Here is a 24,795-nt window from a genome sequence, read left to right as displayed (position 1 = left end):
GGTGCTGTATCCAATGAGCCACCTAGCTGCCCAGTCACCCACCTTTTAGAATTTATCTTCTGGTTTATTCCTACTTTTGTCTCCCTCTAATCATGTCTTCTAGTGTTCATGTGTTTTTAGTGCTAGTTCCCTGTTAGTCCTGATAGGAAGGTGAGAATCTGGTGACTTTAAACAAATTGTTTTCCCCCACTATCACCAGAGTAGATTTACTGCTTATATTCCCAATAAAGGCTTTTCCTTTGGTATAACCATTTGTTAAATTTGTGGATAGGTAGGTGACTCAGATGCGGAATCTTTATTTTTTCAAATGGTAACAGTTTTAGATTTTACTTTTGTAATTTTCCTGACTGAGAATGCTTTCCATCTTATGAAGATGTGTTTATCATTATCTTCATTATTATTTTTTCCAAAAAGGTTGGTGGTGTAGACCCAAAACAGCTGGCTGTTTATGAAGAGTTTGCACGTAATGTTCCTGGCTTCTTGCCTACCAATGATTTAACTCAGCCTACAGGATTTTTAGCTCAGCCTATGAAGGTAAGTTGTTGACTTCACTTGAACTGAAACTTTAATCATTGTCAATATTAATATATTCCATTAGCTAGTTCTTGGATTACTTGGGTTCTGGAACCTTAATTTTGATGATAAAGAAATTTCTTTTCCATCACTTTGTCGCGGTCGAGTCGGTTCAGTAGTGTCTGACTCTTCGTGACCTCTTTTTGGGGGTTTTCCTGGCAGAGGTACTGGAGAGGTTTGCCATTTCCTTCTTCAGCTTATTTTACAAATGAGGAAACTGAGGCAACCAGGGTGAAGTGATTTGCCCAGGGTCACACAGGTAGCAAGTGTCTTGGAGGCCAGATTTGAACTCAAGAAAATGGTGACTTCAAGCCTGTACTATCCATTGTACCACCTAGCCACCCTTTCCATCACTAGTTCAATGATTTTCCTGGGTTTGGATTTAGATAAAGGAAGTTAGTGTTTCTTTTTTTTTTTTTTTAATATTAATTTCTTTTTAGTTTTCAACATTCGCTTCCCTAAGCTTTTGACTTTTAAATTTTCTCCCCCTCCCCAAGACAGCATGCAGTGTGATATAGGCTCTTCTAATACATTCCTATTAAACATATTTTCCTGTTATTCATGTTGTAAAGAAGAATTAGAACCAATAGGAGGAACCACAAGAAAGAAGAAACAAAAGAAAACAGAAGAAAAAGAGCAAATAGTACGCTTCGATCTGCATTCAAATTGCATAGTTCTTTCTCTGGATGTAGGTAGCATTTTCCATCCTGAGACTTTTAGAGATGTCTTAGATCCTTGCATTGCTGAGAGGGGCTAAGTCTATCAAATTTAGTCATTGCACAATGTGGCTATTAGCGTGTACAGTGTTCTCCTGGTTCTATCATTTTGCTCAGCATCAGTCCATACAAGTCTTTCTAGGTTTTTCTGAAGTATGCTTGCTCTTCATTTCTTATAGCATAATAGTATTCTATTACATTCATATGCCGCAGCTTGTTCAGCCATTCCCCAGTTGATAGGCATCCCCTCAATTTCCAATTCTTGGCCATCGCATATAGAGCTGCTATAAATATTTTTGTACATGTGGGTCCTTTTCCCATTTGTATGATCTCTTTGGGATACAGCCCTCGAAGTGGTATTGCTGGGTCAGAGGGTATGCACATTTTTGTAGCCGTTTAGGCATAGTTCCAAATTGCTCTCCAAAATGGTTGGATCAGTTCACAACTCCACCAACGATTCATTAATGTTCCAATTTTCCCACATCAGAAGTTAATGTTTCTAATCTGAAAGTAATGGATGTATCACTGGACTTGAAGTTATAATTCATACTTTCAAGTCCTGGCTACCAACTTTTTTTTAATTAAGTTTTGTTGACATATGTATTCTTTAATTAAAATTTTTTTAACGTTCATTTTTCAAAATTTTGAGTTCCAAATTTTTTTTCCTCCTCCTCCTCCTCCCCCCTCCTTTCTTTAAGATGGCAAGCAACTTAATATAGGTTATACATGTACAATTATGTAAAACATTTCTGTATTAGTCATATTGTGAAAGAAAACACAGGACACCCCCCCCCCCCCAAAAAAAAAAAACCAAGAAGAATAAAGAAACTAAAAAAGGTATGCTTCAGTCTGCATTCAGATGCCATCAGTTCTTCTTTGGAGGTGGAGATAGCAGTGCTTCAGAATTGTTAAAATATTGTATTGCTGAGAATAGCTAAGTCATTCACAGTTGATTATTGTGCAGTATTGCTGTTACTGTGTACAGTGTTTTCCTGATCTTTTCACTTTACATCAGTTCAGGTAAGTCTTTCAAGGTTTTTCTGAAACCATCCTGCTGATCTTTTCTTTCTTTTGTTTTTAAATTTTTTATTAATTTATTTTGATTTATCGACAATCACTTCCATAAGCTTTTGAGTTTAAAATTTTTCTCCCCTTCGCTACCTCCCCAAGATAGCATGCAATCTGATACGGGATTTACATATACATTCCTATTAAACATATTTTCATTTTAGTCATGTTGTAAGGAAGAATTAGAACCAATAGGAGGAAACAAAACAGAAGAAAAAAATGGCAAATAGTATGGTTTGATCTGTATTCAAACGCCATAGTTCTTTCTTTGGATGTGGATAGCATTTTCCATCATGAGACCTTTGGGAGATGTCTTAGGTTATTGCATTGCTGAGAAGGGCGAAGTCTCTCAAAGTTAGTCATTGCACAATATGGCTGTTACTGTGTACAATGTTCTCCTGGTTCTGCTCACTTCACTCCGCATCAGTCCACACAAACCTTTCCAGGTTTTTCTGAAGTCTGTTCATCATTTCTTATGGAACAATAGTATTCTATTACATTCCCCCAGTTGATAGGCATCCCCTCATTTTCCAATTCTTGGCTACCACAAAAAGAGCTGCTATAAATATTTTTGTACATATGGGTCCTTTACCCATTTTTATGATCTCTTTGGGATACCTGCTGGCCTTTTCTTATAGCACAATAGCATTCCATCCCAATCATATCCCCTCAATTTCTAATTCAGTGTCATCACAATAATATTTTTATACAAATAGGTTCATCTTTTTTTAAATTTTAACTTTTAAATCTCTTTGGGATACACACTTAGTAGTGGTATTACTGGGTCAAAGGGTATGCATGATTTTATAGCCTTTTGGGCATAGTTCCAAATTGCTCTCAGGAATGGTTGGATCAGTTTAGAACTTTACCAACAGTGCATCAGTGTCCCAGTTTTCCCATATCCCCTCCAACATTTGTCATTTTCTTCTTCTATCATATTAGCTAATCTGATAGGTGTGGGGTGGTACCTCAGAATGGTTTTAATTTGCATTTCTCTGATCACTAGTTATTTAGAGCATTTTTTCATATGACTGTGGATAGCTCTGATTCCTTTGACCATTTTATTTATTGGGGAATGACTTAACATTCTTATACATTTGATGCGGTTCTCTTTATATATTTGTGAAATGAGCCTAGCCTTCAACTCTTGACCAGCTTTCTGACTTTGTCCTGATAAGCTAACTTCTGTGTGCCCTGGACTTTTTATCTGTAGAATGGGAACTGTAGGTAGTATTACTCACCTACTGTCAGTACTTTCTGAGGAAAGTGCCTCATAAATGTAAACTGCTGTTATTTCTGGTCATAAAACAGTATTTTTCTTTCTAATTAGATATTAGTATGACAAACCACCTTTAAAAATAGGTGTTAAGGCAGCAGATATGTGTCTGGTGGGACTATTGTACAGTTAGGGCACTGTCATTCATGAAGGTTTCCTGCTTTTCTTATATAACAGCAAGCTTGGGCTACCGATGATGTAGCACAGATCTATGAAAAGTGTATCACGGAATTGGAGCAGCACCTGCATGCCATCCCTCCAGCCTTAGGCATGAACCCCCAGTCTCAGACTCTCCGGAGCCTTCTGGACGCTGTTGTAATGTCGCGCAACTCTCGGGATGCCATTGCCGCCCTGGGCTTGCTGCAGAAGGTCAGCTACTTGGTGTAGTCAGATAGGCTTTGTCCTAATGAAAACTTTTCCTGGTTATTGACTTAATAGTGGTCACACATTTGAATTCGATTCTTGAAGTTTTCCTCCTGTATAAAGTCAAGCATTAAGCATTCCATATCGATTTTTAAAGTAGAGGTAAGCTTTGGAGATATATTGGTACAGTTAGGGACTTCAAAATCTTCTCTTTAGGAAGATTTGTGGGGTATACATAAGGAGGGATTAGTTAGTCAATAATTTGGCCAGAGCCTTAGGCATGAGAGAATTTAGACCAGGACAGAGGACAAATGGCTTTCTGACTGGAATGAAATTAATCTACAGAGTTATTGGGGAGCTACTGTGTACTAGGGGCCAAGGATATAAGCACAAAGAAATAAGCCTTACACTAAGGTGCTTCCTTTCTCACAGGGAAACAAATACATCTCTAAATGGATGCCCAATATAAAGAGAATACAGAGTAGGGAGGGAGGAGGGCTGCAGCAGTTGGGGGTTCAGGAGAGGCTTCACACAGGATTCCTCTTTTCCTTCAGATCCCAGCTCAAGCACAACCATTTGTGGGGTGGAGGTGAGAAGAAATGTGTTTCGGGGGGCAGCCAGTGCAAAAGTCAAAGAGATGAGACAAATATATGGAGTGTTGTGTCTGAGGAACAGTCCAGTTTGGCTGGATCACAAGGGAATAAGAGGGGAGAGAGTATTTGATCAGTCTGGACAGATAGGTTGGGGCCAAGTTGTGAAGGGCTTTAAAAACCAAATAGAGGAATTGGATTTTATCTGAGTGGTGGGAGGGAATCATTGACAGAGTTAGATCTGCTCAAAAGGGAAACTACTTTGGCAGCAATGTTTCGGTTGGATTGGACTAGGGAGAGACTTGAGACAGATGATACTCAATTAAGAGGCTGTTGCAACAATCCAGGGAAGTGGTAGTGAGGGCTTCAGTCCAAGTGGTAGCTGTATGAATAGAGAGAAGATATGGAGGAAGAAACAGCAAGATTTGGCAACCGTGTGGATACAATTGGTAAGCGAGTGAGGAGTCAAGAAAGATTCTAAGGTTGTGGAAAGATGGTGGTGCTTTTTGACAGAAAAGATGTGTGGGTTTGGGCACAAGATGCAAGGCACAGGTTATGAGGCAAATATTGTTTAAATTGATCCGGCTGGAAACAGTATTTAAAGGTAAAACAGAAGGCATGCAAAAGGGAGTTAGGGAGAAACTTGTGACTCCCTGATAGACAAGCCATTGGAATGAATTGTGGTTTGAGGGGAGGGTATGTTTCTGGATCTAAGTAGATGGGTGCTGATTTTATTCCTGTTCCATAGGCTGTAGAGGGCTTGCTGGATGCCACGAGTGGTGCAGATGCTGACCTGCTGCTCCGTTACCGGGAGTGTCACCTCCTTGTACTGAAAGCGTTACAGGACGGCCGTGCGTATGGGTCTCCATGGTGTAACAAACAGATCACAAGGTCAGTAGCCAGATTGCAGGAGAAGAGTTTGAACTGCACTTGATCTTCATGTGTCCTCTAGACAGCCTTTTGGTACCGGGTGAAATGGAACAGTCTACAGATTAATTATTGGCTTCTCTTTCAGAAATGCTGAAAATTATTTAATCATTTAATTTTTTAAGTTTCTTATGGAAAGGGGGAAAAATAGACATTTTCACACAGGGAGCACATTGTAGCTTGTTTAAGAATGAACAAATGCTTTGACTGTAGCATTCCGCATTTAAATAATTTTATGCAGAAACTTCTGGTATACAGGTCTTGGTGTAAAGTCATTCTTTGAACAAAGATTCCTTTTCTTACCATGGGTAGAGGTTTGTTAGGTTCTAGGGGTGGAAAGAGAGATACAAAGGTTAATTGAGGCACTGTCCTCCTTTCCTTTATGATACCTGTCACAGGGGAAAAATAAGCAAGGTAAATGAATTAGCACATGGTTTTGTAAATATTCTGTGGCCTGTCCCCTCCACCCCAGGTGGGATCAAAGAATTCATTAAGGAAGTAGTGTTTGAGGTGGAGTTTAAAGGTTAGAGAGGAGCCCAACAGATGAAGGGAGCTGTTCCTGGTACAGAGACCAGTGGGAGCAGAGGTGGCCTGAGTCTGTTGTGGTTATACTGAGATGCCTGAAAAATGGTCATTGTTGACTTGCTGGTACCCCAAGTTTCTTGAATTTGGAACATGTTTCCTTTTAGGTCTAAAAGAGGTCCTCATTTCGCCTCTTTTTTTTTTTTACCATCAAGTATTCTAATCCCAGGTCATTAAAAACAAATTTAACTTTTTAGGTGCCTGATTGAGTGTCGGGATGAGTATAAGTATAATGTGGAAGCAGTGGAGCTGTTGATTCGCAATCATCTAGTTAACATGCAGCAATATGATCTTCACCTGGCTCAGGTAAAGGGGGGGGGGTGTGTCTTACCTGAACTAAGCTGGAGAATTTGTTTCTTGGGAAGCCTCTCTGCCCAGACTGCTGCCCTGCTGATTTTTGTGGTTTCCTTATTACCAGTCAATGGAGAATGGTTTGAACTACATGGCTGTGGCATTTGCTATGCAGTTGGTGAAGATACTGTTAGTGGATGAAAGGAGTGTGGCCCACGTGACTGAGGCGGATCTGTTTCATACCATTGAGACGCTTATGAGGATCAATGCTCACTCTCGAGGAAATGCCCCAGAAGGGTGAGGACCACACAGTTGGCTTTTGATTATGTTATGCTGCATTGTTTACATTTAGGAGGCTTCAGAGCAAGGGATCCATATTTCAAGCGGGAGAACCTTGTTGCCAGACAGACTTTGTGCCTTATATCGGTCCCTGATCTCAGTGGCATAACTGAGCCTAAGTGGTGGGGCTAGTCTCACCAGTGTGTGACCACCCAGAGAACATAGAGGCAATAATGTGGAAGAACTATGCTGATGATCAATGTATTGGAAAAGAGATGGCTGCTGCCTTTGGGGCGCTGTGCTTGTGGGATCAGAAATGCTTCCTACAACCCTCACTCTGCATTTCTTGCCCCAGGTTGCCCCAGCTGATGGAAGTGGTGCGGTCAAACTACGAGGCTATGATCGACCGTGCACACGGGGGTCCCAACTTCATGATGCACTCGGGCATCTCACAGGCCTCTGAGTATGACGACCCCCCAGGCCTCCGGGAGAAGGCAGAATACCTGCTGCGGGAGTGGGTGAACCTCTACCACTCTGCAGCGGCTGGCCGAGATAGCACCAAAGCCTTCTCTGCGTTTGTTGGACAGGTAGAGCTTTTGGAGAGAAAGGTGCTTTTTATTCGGCATAAGTGGGGTGTGGCTCTTCCGATGTCACTGATGGCCAGGAAACAGCTAGTGTAGTCAAGGAATGTTGATATTTTTCTGTTTGTGGGGATACTTTCAGCATTGTCCTAGTTTGTTAGGGGTAAGATATGACTAATCAAATTCTGGCTAATGAGACTGCTGAGTAAATCTAGCCACTGGTGTGCTTTATTGTGTGATCCTTAGCAGCCCCTGAGCACGTGAGGAAAATAGGGCACTTAATGGGGTTATGGGCTAATTTTAATTTTCTGAGTTAAAATTTTCCAAAGCAAAACCTTAACCTGTGCACTCAATAAAACAAAACCAAAATGCTTAAGATTGGCAGTGCATTTACTTTTAAGCACGCAAATTAACTAGCTTATTCCACACTAAATTTAAGCAGATTAGTTTTAGGGAATGATTTTTGATCATGTCATTCAGATATGTTCTAAATTGGGGCTTTTAACTGGAGGTGTCAAGAATAGGCACTGGCTGAGGGCGGGGTTAGCAGACTGATTGATGATTGAGTGACAGTGACCAGTGAAAAGGAGAAATGCCGTTCATTTTATTACCACAGCGTAACAACATAAGTTTCCATGTTGTTTATCCTTGTGGTGTACTTCTAACATTTTTTTTCCCCAAGGGGTCTAACTGCCAAGTTAGTGTTCTCAGCCTTCATGTTAATTATGTTGCCCAGTAACTGTTTGTTAAGAAGGATCCCTTTGCTGAGAGATCCCTGCAGGTTCTGGAATAGAACTGTCAGCTTCCTTTCTGGCTTCTTGTTCTACTTCCCAAGTTAAGAAATCACACTATCAGGTAGAGGTCAGATGAGGCCACGTGTTGATTATTGATAAAGCATGTAGCTTTATTTTTTGATATATTAAAAATGTAATTTATTTTACAAGGTTATGTGCCAATACTACTTTGTAGTAAACTTTTTCTTCAGACCACAGGAAGGGATCGTGTATAAAATTTCCCCCCCTCCAGGGGATGAATAAAATGGATCCCATGAGAAGCTGTTGTTGCCAAGTTTATGGCTTTCAGTATGGATAGAAGCACTGAGAATCCATTTCCTTTGTTATATTTCATGAATATGGCACCTATCACATGTTTGCACTGACTTGTCCTCTTTTTCAAAAAGACAACACCTGTTGCATTTAAATTCTTTCAATGTCATTTCCTGTTTACTTTGTTCCTTTAATTTTAGCAATAGTATCTTCTTCCAAAACACTCTACTTTCTCTGCCTCCCTCCAAACAAAATATACACAGAACCAAACACTACATTTTATGTTACCTGCCTTCTTACGTGGTTAAGTTGCAGAATGGTACTTTGACATCTGCCTTTATTCAATTTTCTTGCTTATCCATTTGAAATATATTAAAAACAAAATCCAGTCCCTGGGGTTTTTCTTTGTTGTAGCTGTATTGCTTGGGGCAAAAGTTGTCCTTTATTGACTGAATTAATTTAATCTGATCCTGCCTCACCTCTAGCCTGTGTGCCATATAATTTGCAAGCCCCTTTTCTTGTTTGAGTCAGTTAGATTTTTCTTTCTTCTTTTTTATTTTAGCTTGTATTATGTTCTTGTGATTGTATGTATCTAGTTGTATTAATGCAATTTTAAAAATGAACTTTTTTCCATTGGTGCCTCCTACTAGGTCATTTTGAAATTAAACTTTGTGAGGTTCCTAAAAATTGTTGCCAACTAAGGCATTTTGATGATAAATCAGTAATAATCTCTAAGAAGTTTATACTATTAATCTGAAATTCCTGTAATCCTCCCAGGATGACAGGACTTGATTTAATAAGCTATTAAAAGTTGATTTCTGGTAATTTACATAACCTGTTGGGCAGGTAACTGTCATTCTAAAGATGCCATATTTGCCTACTCTTTAATTTCTATATTTTCTGTGCTCCATTAAGTTTGGGCTAGTAGCTAGAAGAGTGGTAACTTGGGTATTCCAGGTGGAAAAACCTTTCCCTTGTGGAATCTGATACTAACTGAAGTTGGGGGTTTTTATGTAAGAAGAAATGACATTTCTTAGTTTTGAAAACTATAAATCTGAAGTCATTCCAGTGTTTGGAATTGTGGTGCAGAGGTGACCTTGGATTCTCTGTGTCAGGGGGCTTACTTTCTGGCAGGTCCAGCCAGTTTATGGAGGCTCCCAGTAATACTGACAAAGGGCTCTCTAGCTAAACTCAGGCTGGCCTCCAGGTGATGAACACAGGCCACCTCAACTATTGGAGAGAGTTTATGGAGAGTCAGAGAGCTTGTGATTGTCATCTGTGGGTTGAGTCATCAGACTTTTTTGAAATGTTGAAGCAGTTTAAAAAGCTGCTTTTTGGATTGTGTTGTCTTGTATTTAGGTCTTGTTTCTTGTCTCCATAACAGATGCACCAGCAAGGAATCCTGAAGACTGATGACCTCATAACAAGGTTTTTTCGTCTGTGCACTGAAATGTGTGTTGAAATCAGCTACCGGGCTCAGGCTGAGCAGCAGCACAATCCTGCTGCCAACCCCACGATGATACGGGCCAAGTGTTACCATAACCTGGATGCATTTGTACGGCTCATTGCACTGCTGGTCAAGCACTCAGGGGAGGCCACTAACACAGTCACCAAGATCAATCTATTAAACAAGGTTGTCTGTCCTTCTTGGCCCGTCAGTTCACATATACTGTTTGCTATGGAAAATGTACTTTATCTTTGGCTAGTTAATGAATGTTATGGTAGTCATCTGACAGTTACCATAAGGAAAGTGTATAATTTCTGATGGATTCGATCATTTCCCAGCTTTTAATAATTTCACTTGTTGTCCAATAATAGTCAAACCCTTAAGTGAATAGACAGATATTCCTTAAAAATGAGGCATTTATAGTGGGAAACTGATCTCTGAAAGTTCAGATTTCAAGTTTTGCTTCTAGATTGGAAATTATTAGACTCAATATGTATCGAACGTTTGATTCCCATTTCACAGAGGCTAGGTTTAAGAATTCTGTGTGGCTCTTGACCTTACTGGTTATATAGTTAATGAATGTAGGTTCATTAGCTCAAACAGTGTTAAGTGTGTTTAGCCAGATAGAAATCTGTATCCTGAAGTAAAATCCGTCCTGTTGCATTTAATTTCATAGGTTGTTACTAGTATATAAAACCAAGGTAGTCACATGTCAGTGAGCCAGTGTTTTGTTTTGTTTTTTGCATCTACAGAGAGTTTAGGCAAAATCAAGTTGTTTAATAGGTGCTCGCTATTCGTGAGGAATATATGGCAAGCTGTTTAGTTGAAACTTAACCAAGTTTCTCCCCTCCCCCCCCACCCCCTGTGGAGTGCAAGTTCAAGAATGTAAGTTTAAAAAAAACTGGCTCTAGGGGAAAACTATATGGAGGAGACTTGTTCTGAGATAATGTACTTATGTGCTTGTCATCTTTAGGTTCTTGGTATAGTAGTGGGCGTCCTTCTGCAGGATCACGATGTTCGACAAAATGAGTTTCAGCAACTTCCATACCACCGAATTTTCATCATGCTGCTCTTAGAACTAAACGCTCCTGAACATGTGTTGGAAACCATTAATTTCCAGACACTGACAGCTTTCTGGTAGGTGCTTGATCATAATGTTTAATAGATCCTTTCGGTTATGTCACTACTTTTGTAAGTTTTTTTTTGTAGTATTTATCTTGGTAGTTTGTCATAGATAACTTGTAAAGAGGTGAAACCACTTTTCCGTATTAGCGGATATTCTGAAATTAACTTTTGAGAGTACCACTGCAAAATTTATTTTGAACTTTTTACAAACTGTGCTTGTAGCGAAGGTGTGTTAATGAATTTATCTTTTTTCTTCTAGTAATACATTCCACATCTTGAGGCCTACTAAAGCCCCAGGCTTTGTGTATGCCTGGCTTGAACTGATCTCACATCGGATATTTATTGCAAGAATGCTGGCGCACACACCACAGCAGAAGGTGTGGCTGTAGTCTGTCTCCTACAGATGAAGACAGTAATCAATTATGGGGCCAGGACTTAGTACAGATTTCTCTTAGCTAGCTGGTTGGGGGTAGTGTTGGCAGATTTTTCTTTGAAAGGGTTGTTGGTAGAATTAAGTGGTTTTCATTTTATTTCATTGCATTAAACTTAATGTAGTCTATGTAGGAGTAGTATTTATATTTTACAGATGAAGAAATGGAGGCTGAAAGATGGTGACTTTAACCCAAATTCACTCATAGCAATTATCAGATTGGAACAGTTTTTCTATCTCCAAGCTTAGCTCTTTTCATCATATTGTTACTGGCCCTTAGTTCTCTTTGAACAGAAAATTGTATACCTCCTCTGTTCGACAAGGCCTTTTTGGTAGATGCAAAGTAGTTGGATAGGACAGGGACTCTGCCTTTGGAAAACTGAATTAGTTGGGGAGACACGAAAACAGTTAAGATAAATAAAAGTACAAGGCGGAATGGGACTTCGTGCTAAGTCACTCATGAAGTGTTCAAGTTCATAGAAATGTGGCTTCGTAATGAAGATTGAAGAAGGATGAAGTTTCTGTCCTGGGACCGTAGGATTTTTAGAATTAGAGAGGATGTTAGAGATCCAATGCCATGTCCATTCTGTTTAAGGGGGTGTGACCTGAGCAAGGGAGGCGTGGCAGTCAAAAATTAGGGTCGGACTTTGGGGGTGGCTGGGAGGAGTATGTTGTGTGGGTGAAACATAAAGGGAGAGCCCAAAGCATTTACCTGAATGTATTGTATACTGTATAGAAGAAGAAGTCAGATTTAAGTCTGGCTAAGGAGGTGACTAGGATGATGTTGATAGGATTGGAGGTTTAAATATATTTCATTTCAAGTTATAAGACATTGAAGTGGAAATGCCTAGTTAGACTGACAGAGATAACTGTTTTAAGAGATTAGAAGAATTATCTGGGCTTGAGAGTAAGGTGCATAGTAACAGAAGTTGTGACTATGAATTAGCCGGTTTGTGAGGGGAGGGAATGTCGATGTTTAGGGAACTGAGACTGACGAAGTGGTGGCAGAAAAATCAGGATGGTCTTGGAGAAACTATTATGCCACTTCAAACCTAGGAGATCATCAATGGTTAGACCAGAAGGACCTTGACTTGACGTCATTGGTTTACTTCAGAACATCAGCCTAGTAGTTTTGATGTGCAGAGTGGTAAGGAAATAGATAAAAATGCAAGACTAGACAAAAGGAAATAAGCCCTATTTCCTTTTGCCACAAACAGAATAGCACCAAATTGTTAGCCTAGTGTGGTAGGTAAAGTCAGGTTTCTAGTTGGTTTGTTTTTTAAACAAGATCAAGGGAGACATGTAAATAAAGGCAGTCTATGAAGAGAGGGGAGTCCTCATGATGAAATAGTGAGAGAAAATCAAGATGCTAGCTCCTGGAGCTTGGCCCAAGAGAAAATGGCGCTGACAGCCTAGATTGAGAGGTTCGAAGGTGAGAGAGTTGCCCCGTAGTATTAGGGGGAAATGGGACTGGGATTGGAAAGTTGCTTAAGATAGTCTAACTTTTGTTCTTAAGAAGAATTTTCAGTATCTCACTAGTCCTTAGTTAAAGGTCAGTCACTTGGTTGACCAAGGCTTTTAAGCTATATGCTAGATTTCTTTAAAGAACAGAGATTGTAAGTAGGATTTCTTGAGACCCTTGTTGGAATCACCTTTTTCTTTCAGAGTAGGGATTATGGATTAAGTTATGGAGGCAAGCTAATAGTTTATGATAGACAAACAAATCAAATAATGGTTAGCCTTTGAGTAATCCATTTATAGTTTGAGAATCCCTTTATAATGCTAATAAAGCTGTCTAGTCAAGTGGGTGCTTTGGCTTTACATAGTTAATCACTCCTTGTCTTTATCTTGTCTCCTAGGGCTGGCCTATGTATGCACAGCTGTTGATTGATTTATTCAAGTATTTAGCTCCCTTTCTTAGAAATGTGGAACTCAGCAAACCTATGCAAATCCTCTATAAGGTAATTTATTTTGATTTGTCAAATACTTTTGAATCTTCTAAAGACTTGGTTTAGCCAGTGGGACCTATAGAAATGGAGAATCTTCAAGATGAACTTGAAAGAGCAACCTCTTTTTAATGATTTCTAGATGTGTTCTGAACATGTCATCGACTTGGTAGCAAGCAGTAATATGTCTCAATTATTATTCATCTCTTTTGAGTGAGATTGTAAGCTCTCATTCTTTCATCTGAATCAAACTTGGAATAGGAATAAATGTTTCTGTGTGCTCATGCCTGTGGCTCTCTCCGTAATGCCTGGTGCTGAAGCTGCTGACCTTTTTCACTTTTTCCTCTCCCAAATCCTTTTCTAACTATACAGGGTACTTTACGAGTGCTGCTGGTCCTCCTGCATGATTTCCCAGAATTTCTTTGTGACTACCACTATGGATTCTGTGATGTAATCCCACCCAATTGCATCCAGTTAAGGAATCTGATCCTGAGTGCCTTTCCACGAAACATGAGGCTACCAGACCCATTCACTCCCAACCTGAAGGTAAAAAGCTGTAATGGTGGCAGCTCACAAGTAGGGAAGAGGCACCTCTTAACTCTTCTGCCACATTTGGAGCCAGGTGCTCAATGAATGAGTGAAAGATGCTGGATTGCAAGTCCATGAGTCCTCCCACTCTGGGAGTGCTGTGTGGTGGGAGGCTCTTTGTACTCAGTGTCCACAGACAGCAGTAATTTTTAAGAGTTTAACTGTTAAAATGGGTCCATTTTAGAACTGCTTTGTTTTTCTTTATAGCTAAGATGTCAGCATTTGGTCTTGTTGCCTTTGTCCTCAACAGGTGGACATGTTGAGTGAAATCAACATTGCTCCTCGGATCCTCACTAATTTCACTGGAGTGATGCCTCCTCAGTTCAAAAAGGATTTGGATTCCTATCTGAAAACTCGATCGCCAGTCACTTTCCTGTCAGATTTGCGCAGTAACCTACAGGTTAGATTTGCACAATTCTTCAGTGTATTCCATTCACTCCTCAGTGACTATACCATGCAGTGATCATAATTGGTGCGTTTACTTTTAAATCAGTACTTTCACAGAATCATCCAATCTGAAGTTTGCAGAGACCTAGAAGCCACCTAATCCCAGTCATATTTGAACCAAAAGCCCCCCCTATAACAAGTGATCATCCTAACTTTGCCCCTAATCAGGAGGTGGGGAACCCCCTTGGTCCTGGAGACAGTTCATTCCCCTTTTGGCCTTGATTAGAAAGACTGATTAGATTTATTTTCAGTGTTGGTCAGATGAAATGTACGTGAGCATTATGCCTATTTAAGCATTTGTACTAGCTCCATAGGAGTGGAGGAGGCACTATACCAGTAATATACCAGCATTCAGTGCCTGCCTTCCAGCTTTGTGAGGACACTCTAATTTGCTAAATGGGATACCTTGACTCTTGTCTCCTGTCTCCTGGAACCCTTCCTTTGTGTCTTCTCCCCCCCTTTTAGGGGTTGATGCCAGCATTTGGAATGTTAATGTCCCCTTAATTCTGTTGTGGCTTAGTCTTGAATGAATAACATTGTTCAGGGATAGAGCTTTGATCATGTGGCCCCTTTCCCTATATGCCTCAAAAATAAAGAGAGATTTGGAAATTTTCGCCACAAAGTGGCCTAATGAGAATACTTTGTGAAGGCTTAAGTCTGGTTTTGCTTACTAGGTATCAAACGAACCTGGCAATCGCTACAACATCCAGCTGATAAACGCACTGGTGCTCTATGTCGGTACTCAGGCCATCGCCCACATCCACAACAAAGGCAGCACGCCGTCCATGAGCACCATCACTCACTCGGCGCACATGGACATCTTCCAGAACTTGGCTGTGGACCTAGACACAGAAGGTAAGTCAATGGTGGGTGAGAGAGTCAGTCACCATTCTAGTCACTGATGACCGTTAGGCAGTATGGAAATGGGCTTCATGTGTCTGTGAGGAAACTCAGAATTCTAATGTGGGTATGTGTAGGTTTCCTTAGGAAACATTCTTCTTTAATCAAGCATTGTTGACTTGTAGAAGACAACAGCCCTTCAGGTGTCTGAGCCTCTGTCCCTTCCCAGTACATGCAAGGAGGCAGATGGAAAAGAAAGTTAGGCCCATTTGTTGTGAATAATAATTTATTTAGCACCTTCATTGATCAGGCACTTACAAAGTTTGAGAGCTTTCCTCACAACAATTCCCTAAGGATGGGTAATGTGACGTGTTGTCCCAGTTCTACAGAGGAAGACTGAGGCCCTGGCACGTTGTCTTAGTTATGGTCACATAACTCGTAAATGCTGGAACTGTAGCTCAAATCAAGGCTTTCACTAATGCAGTGCCCTTTTCATTTCCTGCCACGGTTCTGCCTGTGGATTCAAATTTTAGCTGGTTTCTTTGAAAGCTTTCTATAAAGTGAAATCAGAAGACCAGCTGCCAGTGCGCCTGTTGTCCCCTCCTCGGCCCTTTGGTTAGCGCGTAGAGTCTTACATCTTCTTGTTTCCAGGTCGGTACCTCTTCTTGAATGCAATTGCCAATCAGCTGCGGTATCCAAACAGCCACACTCACTACTTCAGTTGTACCATGCTGTACCTCTTTGCAGAGGCCAATACTGAAGCTATCCAGGAACAGATCACCAGGTGAAACTCGGTGCAAGCTTCTAGGCTGGGTTTTTGACTTGAGGCCCATGGGTGTCCACAGGGATCAATAAACTTGGATAGGAGAAAAATTACATCTTTAACTTCCAGTTATTTAAAAATCTTTTATTTTGAGAGGTCTGTAGGCTTTGCCAGACTGCCAGACAGTTCTGTAACACAAGGTTCAGAATCTCTCTTCTAGACCATCATCCCGCACCCTCAGCCCTGATCCCCTGCTGTGTGAAAGTGCAGATTAAGTCTTAAATGACTCAAGTTGTAGAAATGGTAATGTAGAAAAGTTGAATGAATCTATGTGCTCTCTTTTGGTTCTGTAACATCTGCGCTCACCCCCATCTTCTGTTACAGGGTTCTCTTGGAACGGTTGATTGTAAATAGGCCACATCCTTGGGGTCTTCTCATTACCTTCATCGAGCTGATTAAAAATCCAGCATTTAAGTTCTGGAACCACGAGTTTGTTCACTGTGCCCCAGAAATTGAAAAGTGAGTTGCTTGTGTGGTGTGATTTCCGAACTGGGAAGGGAAAACTCAGGAATGGAGCAGAACAGTAGACATCCTCTGCTGGACTTGACTTGGTTTGGGTATTTGGGGTTGAGCGGGGAGGGTTCATGCCCCCATTGGGAAGTTCTCAACATTAATTACATATGTTTTCAAACCTTGGAGAAGTAAATAAACCAGGACTGAGATTTCTCTTACCACACCCTGTTGTACAAAGCAGCATTCAGGCTCTAAGACATTCGCGCTGGGGCTGAGGGGACATGTGCCAGGACTCCTTGGTAGCTCTGGGTGCCTTAGGGACCTCACTTCTCTTGACGTTTTGTCCCTCTTCCTTTAGGTTGTTCCAGTCAGTCGCACAGTGCTGCATGGGACAGAAGCAGGCTCAGCAAGTGATGGAAGGGACCGGTGCCAGTTAAGTTGGGCTGCTTCTTGCATTGTAAGCGTGCCAGCCTGGAGGGCCCCATGCCACCGAGTTTCACAGACTGACTGAAGAATCCTTTTGGCTCTTCCTGACCTTTCCAGCCCCCTTGGTTTTTGGGTGTCTACCCTGGCCTCGGGGAAGTCTCCCATCTTTGTGGGCACGTTCCAAAGTTTAAACACATTTTTTTTTTTTTGACTCTTGGCCAAAATTTAGAAGATGCTGTGAATATCATTTTGAACTAGTGTAAATACATGGAACCGAAACCTTTGTCTGGACTTTTTGGGTTTGTGCAAATTGTGTTAAAGGCAGGTGGATAAACTGGCGCCTGTTCAGCTTGTAATAAAGGGGCAGCTGCTGATGCCAAGCACTTGTCTAGGGCAGATCTCCTTGTCCTGACATTCCCGGACTCCCAAAGAATATTGAAAAGCCAGTTTAATATTATGTAACTTATTTTTTCTTTATGTGGACAGGGGACCTTTAAAATCACTAAGTTGTTAAAAATGTGGATGTGTTGGAATATGGGGTGCTGTGGAATGGGGGTGGGGGGGCGGGTTTGGGATTAAGGTCCAGTTTTCCCCCCTCTTTTCTTTATATTTTCTCTCTTCCTTCCCCCCCTCCCCCTTTCCACCTAAAGCTGACAGCAGGGAACACAACAGTTGGAATAGCTTCCGGGTTCTTCTGGAGAAGACATACTTTGGGCCCTATGGGACAGGGTCAGCTCTTTATCAAGAGAAACCAGACCAGGTCTATAGCATTTTCCCCCTACTTCCTGACACTTGTAAATTGTGGGGGAATGGGAAGGGAAACAAATCTATGAACTGCCCCCCCACCTCCACCTCACCCCCAATGGCCACACAGTCTCAGTTTGTAAAAAGAACAAAGGACCAATACAGCCCATTTTGTAAGGATTTTGAATGTTTTGTAAATGTATTGGTCCATGTGTTGTATTTTGTAGCCTTTATAGTTCCTGGGCTTTAGTTTTCCCACTTCTTGTATGTATATGCACACTGTAGTTATACATTAAAAGTCATGACATGCACTCTAGTCCACTGTGGCTTTCTCAATAGTGGTCAGTGCTTGTGGCAAGGATTAAAAACAGACAGTCCCTGCCCCGAATAGCCACACGGCACAGGATAAGGCGTATTTAGAATAGGACCCTGGCTCTATGTTTCATTTTAGAAATTTTAAGACTGATAACCTCAAGTGAGCAATCATTTTCAAGTTAGTGTCTCCCTGTATCCATTATTTGTCACCACAAATAGTGACACTGAACAGAGAGGTAATGTATAGTCTTTTTTTTTTTTTCTTTAAAAAAAGCTTTTACTCTGGCAAAGCTCCTTGACATGCTCAGCGCAGTGCTACTGTGCCTTTCGGTATCCAGAAAAGACCAGATGGTCCACTAGCCCTCAACGTTGTGTCTGCACATCTTCACCCACCTTAACAGCCTTAGGTATGGATGGATTCATTGCAGGACATTGTAAGAAGGGGAAAAAATTTAGTCTTAGGCCTTACATAAAATGTTTGTGAGCCGATTATGCTACCATCTAGACATTAAGAGGTCCTCTACCTTTATAATAGTTGGAAGTCGAGGGCAACTGTGAATAAAAGTTTATTCCTGCAAATCTAAAAAACAAACAAACAGTGCCATAAACATATTCCATTACTTCATGGTCTAGAATTGGGAGATTAAGGTAGACATGACCTAGGAAAATTAAGATTGGCTGGAGAGTCAGAAGACCTGGACTCAACTCCTGCTGCTGACCCTTAACTACCTATGTGACTACCAAGGACAAATCACTCAACGTTGCTAGACCTAATTTTTCTTGTCTATAAAATGAAGGGAAGGGGTTGAACTGGATGGCCCCTGACTTATTTCAGCTCGAGATTTAAGACCCTCTAAGGTCCGATTCTCTGACCGGAAGCATTAAGTCTGGGGGGGTGAAGCCAACCCCTGACTTCAGCTTGAATTCCAAGCAGTCACTTTCACTAAAGGCAGTTAACAATCACCTGCAGAGAAAGCACTTTTTGCATACCAACCCTGTAAAGTAGGTAGTATGATCCCCTTGTAATTTCTTGTTTTCTATAGCACAGCACTTCTTCCTCATTCCCCCAAGTAAGAGTGGAGTCATTACATGAACTCAGGAAGTTTATGTAGCACAGATAACAAAAAACAGAGCAATAAAAGTCCATACTTGGGCAGTTGGACCCAGCAGACCCCAGCAACCGAGTGAGAAGCCATTTTTGCTCATCTGCTTCCCTGGTTTGAGGCCAGAGGTTAGGAGCTGGTCAGTTCCAACAACTGATGCAAGATCCTCTTCTGTCCGTAGCGCACCTGCAAGGCTTGCTCTTCCCTCCAGCTGAGTTTGGCCCTGGTCTCCTTGTTTCGAAGTAGTTCTTGGTCACTTTTTAAGTCTGTGGCATAGGCCTGCAGGGTCAGCAGAGCACTGTTTCGGAGGAGTGTCTTCCACGAAGCTTTAAGTTTGGGGATAGTCTTATTTGTCAGTGTTAAGCTGTCCTCCTCATCATCATCTTCCTCCCAGCCATCTTGTTCCTTAAGTTCCCTGAATTCCTCAGCTGGCATGCAAAGCACCTGTAATTGGAGTATAGAAAGTTAATTTGGATTCCTTCCAACTTAAGAACCGTACTTGGTTTTTAGATTCCTAAAATTACTAGAAGGCAAGTTCACTTCAAAATTTTTGGGTTATCAAGTTTGACCAGTTGTAGGTTTCACCTTGAGTGTAGCAGACAGCTCCTCCTCAGTAAGCACCTCTTCTCTGCCAATTACAAATGCCCCTTCCTCACCCACCATCTCCAGCTGGCACAAGAAATCCCAGCGCTCACACACCAGGCGTCTCTCTGCCTCAGTTGTGGCTCCTACATAGAAAGTAGAGAGAGTATTTTCTCAGATCCCTTTCTTCCTTGGGAAGGTTACAATCTACATTTCAGTGCTATTTTGTTGACCGCTAAAGTCGTGATGCCTCTGGGAAGTGGGAATCCCTGTAGCCTAGCCCCTTTGTTCCCAGAAGGGGTACATACCCTGCAGGGCTGCTGCACGCACTGTCGTCATCTGAATGTCAGCTGTATCATCTGTGTTCCCAGGATATGGTTCAGCAAAGCCATACATATGGACCAATTGCCAGTTAGCCATCTGGCCATAGGTGTTGAAGATCTCTTGGCCTTTGGGGATTGGCTGGGTAGCTACCATTCTTAAATATTCCTGCAGAAGAAGCAGAGAGCTGAGGGTCCATACCTGTTCCATCACCTCCCTCTTCTGATGGTAGCTCGATTCTGTTCCTCTACTAATTCTGTTAATCTCGAGGAAAATGTCAATTTAACTATTCCCAAGATTTGATAGCAAGAAGCAGTAATGGGGAAGGGTAAAAATTGGAGTTGGAAAGTCGAGGTGCTACTTGCCAGACAGGGTTTTGGATAAACGGCACTTTGACAGTTTTAGGATTAAAGTTCAGTTTGCTTCGGTGGTTGTTTGCTAATGCTTGAAAGAAGCTTCTCAGCCTTTAAAAAACATGAGCTGGACAAAAGAGGAATGAAACACAGCACAGCAAGAAATGACCCAACAGGAGGAATACAGTGACCAATAGAATGGGAGGCCAGGCAGCCCATTTATACGTTTTCTAAGAAAGGTGCTATAGAAATAACAGCTCCCGTTTATATAGTGCCTACTGGGCCAGGCACTGTGCTAAGTGTTTTACAAACAGGCATTGCATCTTGTTGGCTGAAGGTCCCGTGCTGTGTGCACTGTGGCGCCCCCAGCTACCCCAGTATCCGTCAAATTGGATACAGCAAGAAACCGCAATGGGACGTACTAGCCCTAGGAACACAGGTTCTGTATCACACTTTGGACAGCCAGCGTTTCACTTGAATCCCAAGTCAAAAAGCATCCTACACCAGCTGGAAGGAAGATGAAGCCCAGGAAAGTCGTGATTGTGCCTGACGTTTCTGAGCCTTCTCTTCCTGTCCTCTGAAATCCCCAGACAAGCCAGTGGTTGTGATTCTACATTTCAGTGCTGTTTTGTTGACCACTAAAGTCGTGATGCCTCTGTAAGACAGGCTGTCCTATTCCTTGGGTCTTCTCTACTACAAAGAAAGTCAGAATTTCGGCCTTGAAGCCTAAGGACTGCTAGTGTGCACAAGAACGCTAATTAGGTTGGCCTATCTAGTCTAAAATGTTCCCACTCACTGGGGAGTATTCCAGATTGGCATTGTGGTTGGCCACATGGTTCAGTATATCAGCAGCTGGTACCATCATAGGGGGATTGGGCTCCTTTTCATCCTCCTCTTCTTCGAGGGGCTCCTGAAAACTACCACAAAGAAAGAAGAGCTAAGAAAGTTGCCACAAAGGAAGGTGAAGCACAGGCCTACTCCAAATTTTTGATGGGGAACAGGAAGATGAGCTATTGTTCCCATCACCTCTAGGGCAGAAGAGACACGAGATCTTATCCTTATGAAGAGAGGCTAGCCCCAGTCAACTTCTTGGCTTCAGCCTGGACAAGGAGATTGTAACCTTTTTATTATGGACCCCTTTGGCAGGCAGTCTGGTGAAGTGTATGGACCCCTTCTCAGAATCATGTTTGTAAATGCATAAGATCTATAAGAGCACAAAGGAAACTAATTATACCAAAATAGTTATAAAATCATTAAGCAGGTTTGCTGACCCTAAGGTAACAACTTCTAGGATACAGGCTGAGCCCAAGGTCAGTCAACAAGCATTAAGTGCTAGACACTGAAGAAAAGAAAAATTTTAAATAATCCTTAATTCCATGAAGTTTACATTCTATTGTGGGTGGCTATCAAGGATGGAGTCTCCCAGATATCTTTATGGCCCAATCCCATATGGATCCCCAAAGCTTGAGCTCCCCAGAATGCTGATCACCTGTAGGCCATGACCATTGCCACAAGTTGGCGGTAGAGCTCCAGAGACCGGGCGTGGAGGGGAAAGATATCTGGATGGGCCTCCAAGAAGGGCAGAACGATGGTACTATACTCATGGCTGATATTGGCCAGGTCCTTTCCCACAGCTTCAGGCACACCAGTACCCTGTAGGAGCTGTTTCCGTTCTCCCTCAGACCTAAGGGGAGAATGGGTCAAGGTCACACCTTAGGCCCCCAGGCACCCACTATGAACAGTATAGCATGGCAGCCCTCCAAGGGTCTTTGGAGGTCATGGAGTCAAGCCCCTTATTTTGCAGACTGGCAAATGGGCCCAAAACGAGCAAGTGCCTTGCCCCAGGTCACAAACTAACTTAGCTATACTTACAGCATGGTACAGTGGAAAAAGTAGCAGACTTGGGGTTGGAAGTCCTAGGTTAAAATTATGTTTCTGCCACTTAGTACCTGTGTATGCTCAGGAAAATTAACCTCTCAGGGCTTCAATTGCCACATCTATAAACATGAAGATCACTGAACCAAATGACTTCTAAAAGTTCTCTAAAACCTCTAAATCTGTGATCCTGTTTCTCGGCTCCAAGTATTAGAGGGTATGGGCTTGTTTCTCCAGAGTGGCCAACCAGCTACAATGTGCTTGGTCCCCTTCCGCCAAACATTAGGGCAAAACACTGCTTTATGAAGAATCAGGGGCATGGAAAGTAGCAGTGTTTAAAAGCAGGCTGCTCTCCACAGTAATACAACAAACACTGATCACTGAATGCAAGCAGAGCACAGAGCAAGCACAAAGTCTGGCTAAGGACCAGGCCCTTGACCCTCATGGAGCTTACAATCTAACAGAAGAATAAGCCACAGAGAAACAGACTGTATTATACGCTAATTGCAGTAGTGAGGGTCTATGGGCTTCCTTCCCCTCTGAGCCTCCATCTCATTCTCTATTAAATACTGTTGGATTGAATGAGCTCCAAGGTCTTTTCCAGTTTTAATATTCTTTGGTCACCTCTCACCAAGAGTTACTTTTACCAGAAAAATACAATCGTGAAAACAAGAGAAGAGGAGCAGGAGGGGGAGGGCAAGAAAGGAAAAGAGAAGAGGAGAGGGGGGGAGAGAGAGAGAGGAGAGGCAGAGTGAGAAAGATTAGGGAGAGAGATGGAGAGAGGAGACAGGAAGGGGGAGAGAGGAGAGACAGGATGAGACGGAGAAAGGGATGGTGTACGGCAGGCAAGACCAGCTCTTCACACCGGGAGGTCTTGGCACTTTCAGGGGCTCTGGAACGATGGAATGGAATCCCACTCCCCTCCCCACCGGTGCTTCTGGCTTGGTCCCCGCTCTCACCAGAACATGGGGTGCTGCAGGTTGCCCAGGTCCGGCCAGAGGGAGAAATAGCATCTCCAGGGGGAGTCCTCCGCCAGGTACTCGTAGAGGAGGGCCAGGAGAAGGGGCACCCAGCCCGACTGGCTCTGCAGGGCCCCGTGCTCTGCACGACAACCAGGACCCCGGTCACCCTAGGGCGCTGGGGACCCCCGGCCCCAGCAGGGAGCCTTCTCCCCGTCTCTCCCCAGGCTCCCTACCTTTCTCCAGGAGGCCCCGGATGGTGCTGGTTTTTTGGGACAGAAGCACAGCCCGAGGCACCACGAAGAGCAGCTCCCCGCGCTGCACGTCCTCCAGGGCCACCATCCCGTAGCCGGACACGGTGCCTTCCCGGCTCACGGAAACCTGAAGCCCGCCAGACTCTGGGACCCGAGGATCAGAGGCTCCACCCCCCTCGCCCCTTCCACCACCACTCGGGTCCCGCCCCTTCCCGCAGCTTCCAATAGCCACATGCGTCCTGAGCCCAGCCCCTCCCTCAGCAGCCAATGGTCCGCTCGGAGACCTGAGCCTCGTGGGTCATAGGCCCCGCCCCCTCGTTAAAGTACCAATGGAGACACACGTCTCCGCCCGGAATCCCGCCCCATTCGGGCTCACCTTGGGACTCAGCTCCAGGCCGACCGTGCGGCACCAGTTTAGGAAGGCAGGGACGGGGCTGTCTCCGCCTCCGGAGGCTCCCTCCACCTAACGAGAGAGCGCCAGGGCTCGAATTCCCAGATTCCTTCGGGCACGGAGGCCTCGGCCTCTGGCGCGTGCCAGTCCGGCCCTGGGTTCTCGCAGATGAGGGAAGGGACGCTCCCTCCCTGCCCCTCCCAGCTCCGAGCGCCCAGTTCCTCACCCTCGGCCGCTTCGCCGCCGCCGCCGCCATTGTTGTGGCTGCGCGAGGCCGCCGCGCTCCCGCCGGGTTTCCTCCCTTCGAGGCCCGGCCCCTTCTTAAAGGGGCCTCGGACCTCCCCAGGTACGGGGACCGGAGAGGGCCAAAAGCGAACTCCTGAGCGCGCTCGTCGTGCCACGCCTGTCCCTCCCCCGCCCGTCCTTGTTTTGCGCCTGCTCAGGGCGGGGCCGCCCAGGCAGAATGGGAGGCTCGTGGGCCTCCCCGTGCCCCGGAAAGGCGGGGCAGGGTGGGACAACAAGCACCGATTAAGCGCCTACTGTGTACCTCGATCTGCGCAAAGAGCTTCATCTCACTGGCTGCCAAGAGCCCCTCGTGGGTCCCCCTGCCCCCACTCCCAGTGCAGCCGGCTAGAGGACCTCGCCTCATGGCTGGCCACAGCCCCCTCAAATTATGTGTGTGCACGTATGTACACACATATGTATACGTACGTAGGTGTAGATGTATCAGTATGTAGATACATATGTGTATAAATTACATGTAATATTAAATATTGTTATATACAACATTGTTACATAACATGAAATATTTTTATATAATTCTATATATACATACATATTCAAATTGGGCATTTAGACGCACTAGCAGTGTGACCCTGGGCAAGTCACTTCCCCCTGTTTGCCTCACTTTGCTCATCTGTAAAATGAGCTGGAGAAGTTCTTGGCAAACCCCTCCAGTAACTCTGCCAAGAAACCCCCAGTGGGGTCCCTGAGAGCCGGACACTACCGAAGGACAGCGGAGCCCTGTATGGATGCGAGCCACCATTATTTACCTGTGTTCCGCCCGGCCGGGTGCCTTGAC

General features: G+C 43.4%; 2 protein-coding genes across 9 annotated transcripts in view; one reads left to right on the top strand and one right to left on the bottom strand.

Moving 5' to 3' along the window:
• The window catches only part of CNOT1 (CCR4-NOT transcription complex subunit 1), a 98,083-nt gene extending 80,206 nt beyond the window's left edge, over positions 1-17,877 (top strand). For 4 of the 8 annotated variants that reach the window (XM_027857907.1, XM_027857905.1, XM_027857906.1 and 1 more), the window contains exons 34-49: positions 415-534; positions 3,811-4,002; positions 5,335-5,477; positions 6,293-6,401; positions 6,514-6,683; positions 7,021-7,252; positions 9,677-9,925; positions 10,713-10,876; positions 11,124-11,241; positions 13,154-13,255; positions 13,613-13,786; positions 14,079-14,228; positions 14,950-15,130; positions 15,767-15,899; positions 16,263-16,397; positions 16,750-17,877. In XM_027857907.1, coding sequence (XP_027713708.1) covers positions 415-534; positions 3,811-4,002; positions 5,335-5,477; positions 6,293-6,401; positions 6,514-6,683; positions 7,021-7,252; positions 9,677-9,925; positions 10,713-10,876; positions 11,124-11,241; positions 13,154-13,255; positions 13,613-13,786; positions 14,079-14,228; positions 14,950-15,130; positions 15,767-15,899; positions 16,263-16,397; positions 16,750-16,828 — 2,451 coding nt within the window. In that variant the 3' untranslated portion in view covers positions 16,829-17,877. Of the gene's footprint in view, positions 1-414; positions 535-3,810; positions 4,003-5,334; positions 5,478-6,292; positions 6,402-6,513; positions 6,684-7,020; positions 7,274-9,676; positions 9,926-10,712; positions 10,877-11,123; positions 11,242-13,153; positions 13,256-13,612; positions 13,787-14,078; positions 14,229-14,949; positions 15,131-15,766; positions 15,900-16,262; positions 16,398-16,749 lie in introns of all 8 variants that reach the window. The other 4 variants (XM_027857903.1, XM_027857901.1, XM_027857902.1 and 1 more) reach the window with 1 other exon arrangement.
• A 549-nt stretch (positions 17,878-18,426) lies between these two features.
• On the bottom strand, positions 18,427-24,363 carry SETD6 (SET domain containing 6, protein lysine methyltransferase). The gene is made up of 10 exons (XM_027857912.1): positions 24,251-24,363; positions 23,941-24,149; positions 23,700-23,786; positions 23,306-23,467; positions 23,070-23,211; positions 21,725-21,919; positions 21,032-21,152; positions 19,870-20,050; positions 19,565-19,707; positions 18,427-19,423 (listed from the first exon to the last, which is right to left on the bottom strand). The coding sequence occupies exons 1-10, from the start codon at positions 24,361-24,363 to the stop codon at positions 19,109-19,111; spliced, it is 1,668 nt and encodes a 555-aa protein (XP_027713713.1). The 3' UTR covers positions 18,427-19,108.
• Between the last annotated feature and the right edge of the window lie 432 nt (positions 24,364-24,795).

The sequence above is a fragment of the Vombatus ursinus genome, unplaced genomic scaffold, assembly GCF_900497805.2.
Source record: "Vombatus ursinus unplaced genomic scaffold, bare-nosed wombat genome assembly UNPS02012515.1, whole genome shotgun sequence".
NCBI classification, from domain to species: domain Eukaryota; kingdom Metazoa; phylum Chordata; class Mammalia; order Diprotodontia; family Vombatidae; genus Vombatus; species Vombatus ursinus.
Note: the sequence above shows the minus strand (reverse complement) of the source record. Positions and strands in the feature narration are given on the sequence as shown.

Coding starts and splice junctions, on each gene's coding strand:
- SETD6 (XM_027857912.1), bottom strand. CDS start 24,363: ATGAGGCGAGGTCCTCTAGCCGGCTGCACTGGGAGTGGGGGCAGGGGG. Junction 23,468..23,699: donor GCCTGGAGCTGAGTCCCAAG/GTGAGCCCGAAT, acceptor CTCGGGTCCCAG/AGTCTGGCGGGCTTCAGGTT. Junction 19,424..19,564: donor AGCTGTCTGCTACACTCAAG/GTGAAACCTACA, acceptor CTCCAATTACAG/GTGCTTTGCATGCCAGCTGA.